This window comes from Coptis chinensis, chromosome 3, assembly GCF_015680905.1.
Source record: "Coptis chinensis isolate HL-2020 chromosome 3, ASM1568090v1, whole genome shotgun sequence".
In the NCBI taxonomy this organism is placed as follows: domain Eukaryota; kingdom Viridiplantae; phylum Streptophyta; class Magnoliopsida; order Ranunculales; family Ranunculaceae; genus Coptis; species Coptis chinensis.
Genome location: NC_141458.1, coordinates 92,537,093 through 92,544,572, shown reverse-complemented (window position 1 = coordinate 92,544,572; position 7,480 = coordinate 92,537,093). Strand labels below are relative to the sequence as shown.

The 7,480-nt window shown below is 33.2% G+C and overlaps 1 protein-coding gene across 1 annotated transcript; it reads left to right on the top strand.

Annotated features, from left to right (window-relative positions):
• The first annotated feature begins 743 nt into the window (after positions 1-743).
• LOC147511677 (transcription factor RAX3-like) lies at positions 744-2,630 on the top strand. Its single transcript, XM_086603369.1, has 3 exons — positions 744-1,273; positions 1,391-1,520; positions 1,671-2,630. Exons 1-3 carry the CDS (start codon positions 1,138-1,140, stop codon positions 2,428-2,430), a joined length of 1,026 nt encoding a protein of 341 aa, XP_086459495.1. The 5' UTR covers positions 744-1,137; the 3' UTR covers positions 2,431-2,630.
• Positions 2,631-7,480: the final 4,850 nt, after the last annotated feature.

Sequence of the window (7,480 nt, the reverse complement as noted above, 5' to 3'; positions counted from 1 at the left end):
CTCGTAAAAACCCCGCTATCCAAAAAAAAAAAATCCGATTCAAATATTAATATTAATTAAAATTTTATTTTCTTTGAATAATTTATTTTACCATTATAAAAACTAGTATATATATATTTGTCATTTATTATTATTATTTTGTTATTATAGTTTTATATTATTAGTTTATAATTTTATATAATACTTTATACAATACACAATTAATAAATTAATTATATACAATAATTATTAGTTTTTAAAATTGGATCGGATATTATCGGATACGGATATGGTAGTATCCAAAACCAGTTCGGACATAAAAAATTATTCGAATCCGACATCTGAAATTTTTAGATAATATCCAATTTTTCAAATACAAATTCGAATCAGATGTGAATATATCAATATCCGCCTTACGGCTTACCCCCTAATAGCGATGTATGTTTTGTGTGGTACTGTGGATGTCGCAACTTTTTACTGTGATCATTATGGTACTATAGTATGAATTATATACCTTCAGATTGCTGTATGTTTTATAGTGGTACTGCTTGATGTGATTTACACATACCCCTTCATTGACATGTTTCATATGTAAAATTCAAGATCAAAATTGTTCATCTAAGCATGCAATGGTTCAGTGTCCATCACATTTTATGAGAATATACTAATGACCATATATGATTCACATGATGTTGGTAAGTTTTGAAGATAGGCGACTGCATTGGATTGGAAATTTGGAACAAAAGCTTTAATAGTACAATACTGAGTAGGTGCTTAGGAGAAACTTCGCTCCAAAAGGCTATGGAGACAGGCAGAGTGAGAAACATTGCTCCAAAAGGCTGAGACAGGCAGAGTTATATTTGATCATGTCAACAGATACACTAGAGATTCTGGACAAAGAGAAAAACCCTGTTCTACTGTACTGGCATTTCTAATTCTTCTACTTTTTTCTAGTTCTTATACTTACTTTTTAATACATGGGACTGGAGGCTCATCTTTAGCCCACACCGCTTTCAAAGCCTTGACTCATCTGTCTCTGTCTCTGTCTCTCACTTCCCCTCTCCCTCTCTCATATTCATATAACGCTATCATTCATTCAACAAAAACTAACCGGCCAAGTGATCTACCTGACCAAACAACTAGGACCACAAAGAAAATATGGGGAGAGCTCCTTGTTGTGACAAAGCCAATGTTAAGAAAGGTCCATGGTCACCTGAAGAAGATGCAAAGCTCAAGGACTACATTGAACAGCATGGTACCGGCGGCAATTGGATCGCCTTGCCACAAAAGATCGGTATATATGCAGCTCGATCAACCATTGATATCCTTCATTTATTTGTTTCTCTTGTATATATGCTTCCTTTTCAATATATTGCATATATGATTTTATGTTTGATTTTGGTAACTATAGGCCTTAAGAGATGTGGGAAGAGCTGCCGTCTTAGGTGGTTGAACTATCTTCGGCCTAATCTAAAGCATGGAGGTTTCTCTGAAGAAGAAGATCACATAATTTGCAACCTCTACTTGAATATTGGAAGCAGGTAAGCTTCATTTACTAGTACAATACATACTCAGGTTTTCGATCATCTTGATCAATACCATAAATAAGCAACTATTAATTTATTCAAAGCGAAACCTATGCTTGCATGTACTCTTTTTTGAATTACACTTTTGTTTGTTCTTATCAACAGGTGGTCTATCATTGCAGCACAATTACCTGGTCGTACTGATAATGATATTAAGAACTATTGGAACACAAAGTTGAAGAAGAAGCTGTTGGGAAAGCAAAGGAAGGAACACCAGGCTCGTAGAGCGAGTTACCTAAAGCAAGACATGAAGAATGGCGGTGATATCCCAATATATGCTGACCTTGGAATGCAAACTCCATACTGGCCAGAGCCGCCGATGCCCATTTCTACACCATATCCTAACCAAGACAACCGCTTTAATGATCATGCATCTCTCAAGAAGCTATTGATTAAGCTCGGGGGAAGGTTTTCTGATGATCATCAACAGCAAAACGACAATGCAAAGACTGATAATCTTCAATTCCCACTCGATATTTCCTCTAGGGACCAACAATTCAATGAGAAGTCCATTAATTTATTGCCTTCTTCATCTTCAATGAGCTCCTTGAACAGTACCTACTCTAAATTGTTGAACAGTGGTTACGAGGGAGCGAGCGTGCACATGTTGCAAGGATTACACGGTTTTCCAGTTGAGCACGATGAGATGATATGTAGCAACGCACAGAGATCAGACGGATTAGAGTCATATTATGGAGTTGGTATGGACAATGTGAGCAATGGTCCAATATCTGCAGAAAGCACAAGCTGGGACGACATGGGGGCTTTTGTATATCCTCCTCACATCTCCAATTACGAAGCTTTACAACAAGGGGTGATACAAGAATATGCATTCGAGGAGTCGAGGTACCTTGGAGTGCAGTAACTGCATGTACATGAGTGGTGTAAATTTTATGTTATACTTATTTTCAAATTGAGTTTATTCCTTGGAACTAAATAAGCATTTTGAATTTGATTTTATTTGAGTATCAAGGGAAGGGACTTAAAGCTTATATATGACACTGCTTGAGTACACAGTTTGTTACATTCTTTCCATTAAAGTGAGATTCCATCTGGGTTTGTATTCTTCTACTTCTGATGCACATCAGTGATGGTTATAGAGATTTTTTAATTCTATCTGGTTGCACTAGAAGAGGCATGTGTACTGTTTTCTTTAACATATGGGTCTAGTTTACATGTGTCAGTCACATTGTCACTTGTAACACCCAATAAGGCGGCCATATATATATATATATATAAAAAAAGTGCCTTAACATTTTGGCAACACCTTGATCAACTCTAGCAGTTAGGGTATCTGAATTGTCTGCATTTTCCTATACTTATTCCCATTCTTCAGTATCAACAAGAAGAGCTGAACACCCAGAATTCATCATTCTTACCTCATGTAGCCCTGTGATATTAATTTTTTTATGTTCTCCATTCCACTTTACTGCATCTGATGAAGCACACATGCACATTTTGTACTAAGTTTTGATTTTCCCTTTGGTGTTGATCAACTGTTTGTTTGTCTTCTCTTTCATCAAGGCATTTTATTCTCCCAGATTTGATACCACTCTTGCAGTCCTAGTAAACAGTGTTGTCCATCTCATATATTTGGCATATACCGGCCTTAATTAATTCGATCGGATCATAATTATGAATCTTTTCGATCCAACAACCGCATTTCCATACATACATTTTTTTTTCTTTATAGCAGACTTACTATCAGATCGTTAAGGTGTACTGGTTCCAGTTAACAGAGACCACGATAATGTAGAACAAGGTATAGGTTTTGAAGAAAGAGATAAGGAAATCTCGATTTGTAGAGAAATGAAAAAGAAAGATAAGAAATTAATATTGACGAATTAGACCAATAAGTAAAAGAAGATGAGTAAAAAGATAGTTTTAGAATAAAAAGATAGATAATATCAAAGATAACTCAATTGAGACATTCTTGAATAATAATCAAATCATAATAATCATAATGAGTTTGTTTACAAAATACTCGATAAGCCATATTTATAGATATGGTTTCTTAGACTCTAAGCAATACAAAATAGAAACTAATACTAATTCTAATTCGCCACAAAGTAAGAAATAACTTAACTCCTAATAATAGTATTCTAGAATCATCTAGAACATAGGTATTCTATCCTATATCACACGAGGCCACGGCATTATCTATTTTTCATTAAAACTTCAAGCAATACTGCTAAAGTAGTTGAATGCAGCATTTAGGCAATCTTGGTATGGAAATGTTGAATGAGCTGCTTTGGGCTAAATTTTGTGAAAGTAACAAAATGAAAATTAAAACAACGTTTTTTATGATTGTTTAATCACTTCCTTAATTCCTAATTAGCCATTATTAGGTACTTCTGAATTTTTTAGTTTATGTTTGTCCCAATAAGGCATTGTTTCACGTACGTGTAAATAGAAAATATAAGGGCATCTCCAATGGGAGGTGTAAACTGTATAGAGTGGAAATTTTACACCCCAAATATAAAAAAAAAAAAAAAAAAATTCTCCAATGGGAGTGTTATACCGTAGGTAATAGTGTATTAGCTAATAGAAAGGGTGGGAAATTCCCCCTCTCGCTATTAGTTAATAAAAAGTCCGGGCGACACTCGAACTGACGTCTGAGTGAAATAATTTTCGGACGTCACTTGGAGTAACGTCCCTTTCTAATTCTAAAGTAATTTTTTAACTAGGACGTCACTTAAAGTGACGTCCCAGTTTAAATTAAAGAGAGACGTCAGAGTTTAAAATCTATTTTTTTTTTACACTTCTCCATTGGAAAGTATAGAGTGTAGATATTTATAAGCTATACAATAGTATACAATTAGAGGTGTAAAATCCTAATGGCACCTACGTAGAGCCTAGGTGGAGGTGTAATTTTACACCCCCTATTAGAGATGCCCTAACACATGATGTTCTTGAACACTAATAGTTTACCGTATGCATGATTTCAGAGCACAAAAAATTGAAGTATATACAAGCTACTATACGTAGGGAGGAAATAATTATTCAGAGGGATGTAGTATATAGCATGGATATCGAGAATTTTCGAGTTAATTAGAACATATAAAGCAAGCTAAACAGTATCCACAAGAGGCAACTTCTTCGATGGAACACATAGATGTAGGATATGATTCTCTAAAGGGGATGAAAGATATATATATATGGCTCATGGAATTCTATGTTCTATATTTGAATGCAGAAATTGACTTAATGACAAATATCTTTGTTGTATTGTGATCACGACATTGATTCTCTCTTAGAATATGCTGCAAATTCTGTATTGGGTTTAGATCCTGTATCCATGAAGTATAAATACGGCCACCCTGTTTTGTTTGTTGTCATGTTATATCCTTGTAGCTACACTTTTATGAGCTCGAAGTCTTAAGACTAGGGTATAGCCAACAAAGGATAATGTGTAGTTAGCAGTTATAACTCCAATTTTGGTTTCAAAAAATCTATTTAGACTCCCTTAATAACTCAATAGGGTCAAAAAAATCTATTTAGACTCCCTTAATAACTCAATAGGGTCAAAAAAATCTATTTAGACTCCCTTAATAACTCAATAGGGACTCCATATCTTACTGGCATCCAAATAGAAGCAATTTTAGGCAATCGGGGCCTAAGCAAAGTTCCAATAAAATTGTTACTTATATATTTGTTTACGTTATTTCATATGAATGCAAATCCTTAGTTTATTGAACAAAAAATTTAGAAAATAACAATTATTGTAAAAATTGATCATAACATTTTATTTTTTCTTTCTTGAATAGTCTCCTCACAATTATTATTATTATTATTATTATTATTATTTTATAATTGAATTTTATTGATAAAAATTAAGAACAAAAATACAAAGTGAAGTAGAAACATAGGAGTGTTGTGAGGGAGATCCTCACAGACATAGAGATTCAACACAAGACACCGTAAATACATGAAGAAGACTGAAATAATAAAAATTGTCCTACACCTAGAACACTGTAGCAGATCATGGCCAAATGAAAACTTGAAATTTCAATAGATTTATTTAACAAATACTTACACAAGAGAGAGAGAGAAGAAGAAGAAGAAGAAAAATTCTACACCAAATCAAACAATATAGAAAAACCAAAGAAGACAAAAGAATGATAGAGATAAGATTGAAGTGCTCGCTTCAATGCCTTAGATAATTTGTCATAGGGTGATGAAAAGTTTAATTAGTTATGGAGGCGTGCCTTGGAGAATGCGAAAACACGAGGGAAACGAAGAGGTTTAAATGCGATTTTCTAATTTCAAATTTTCCAATGTAAAAACATTTATATAACGAATTAAAATAAATGAAAAACAATAATGGATTTTTTTTTTTGCAATAAAACAATAATGGACTGTACATGGGCTAGAACATATTGGGGGTCCTAAGCGGTTGCTTGTTTTGCTATAGGGTAGAGCGCATCCAAATTATATTTCTCTTTCCAATAATAAAAATAGAAACAAAAAAATAACTAATAACACCCACTATTAAATAACTAACACCCGAAATAGTAACAAATAAATAACAAAAATCTTATCTATATTTCTACAAACAAATTAAACAAAAATAGATAAAATATAAAGAAAAGTAAAAAAGTAAAAAATAAAACTCAACGCCCTAAAAATTCACCTTCGTCATTCTCAATCCCCTCACTATTTTTCTTGTCACAAATTTTATTTTTTATCACTTTAGTTTACATTAATTTTGAATGGAAAAAAAAAATCTATATGATTATCTATCTATTGACTTAAACAAATGTTTGGATGATTATGTCAAAAAATCTTTTGAGAGTTAAGAGCATCTCTAGGTGGACGCATTCGTGGTCGCATTCTTCAAATTTAAAGAAATGCGTCGGAATTTCCCGGAATTCCAACTCTAGGTGGACGCATTCGTGGTCGTATCACCTGCTTGTTCGCATTCTTGTTCGCAAATTTGGCAATTTGGATGTGGATGCGGCGCGACATTGGTAATGTCGCGCGCCATTGCAAATGTCGCCCCACAACTTTTTTGACTTTGACCAACACTACACGCGCCAGTTGCACTGTCGCGCACCACTCCTAATGTCGCGTAGGGGTTTTTTTTTCACTTGCACGCCACTCCTAATGTCGCGTGGGTTGTTTTCAAATTATACATACATTACATTACAAACTGCCGCTACGACAGCTAATGTCGCGGGGTTGTTTTTGGTAATCGAATTTGCAACCACCTAGAGTTGGTCGAAATTTGCGACCAACTTCTTCATTCGCATTCTTCAAATATGAAGAGTATGCTACCACCACCTAGAGATGCTCTAAGGTTTATTTTTCTTTATTTTCTTTTTTTCTTTGGTTGAATTGTTTGTGGAAATATATGCAAGTTTTTTTTTTTTTAATTTATTTGTTATTTTGGCATTAGTCATTTAAGGGTTTTCATAAAGACACCACTTATTTCCCACCACAAAACAAAACCAAACAGATCCTAAGACCACCCAAATGGGCACTATTTGAAAATTGATTAATTTAATTTTGATTAGTTTGGTTTTATTTTACATTCCATTGAATCAATGTGTCTTTTATTTTCAATGTTAACAAAATTCAAAATTTTAATCATCTTCCATAAAATTGAACGAATGGGGGAATATTCAAATGCATGATTGAATAATTTCATTAAGTTTTTTGTTTTGATTTCAATTGTAATAATGTAGAGAAAAAATGATGGATTTGATTCGCAAATTATTATGAGACTGCTTATTTGTTTTTGTGTTGGGGTTCCTTCATACTTTGATAAATTTTATAATTCAATCATTTTTTTAAAATAAAATAAATCAATGAGTATCTTCAATTAATGATAAATTTTATAAATCATTATTATTTGATTTTGAATATTAGAAAATTTCGTAAAAAAAAGTATGTTTTGATTATTAATAAACTAT

Coding starts and splice junctions, on each gene's coding strand:
- LOC147511677 (XM_086603369.1), top strand. CDS start 1,138: ATGGGGAGAGCTCCTTGTTGTGACAAAGCCAATGTTAAGAAAGGTCCA. Junction 1,274..1,390: donor CGCCTTGCCACAAAAGATCG/GTATATATGCAG, acceptor TGGTAACTATAG/GCCTTAAGAGATGTGGGAAG. Junction 1,521..1,670: donor TACTTGAATATTGGAAGCAG/GTAAGCTTCATT, acceptor TCTTATCAACAG/GTGGTCTATCATTGCAGCAC.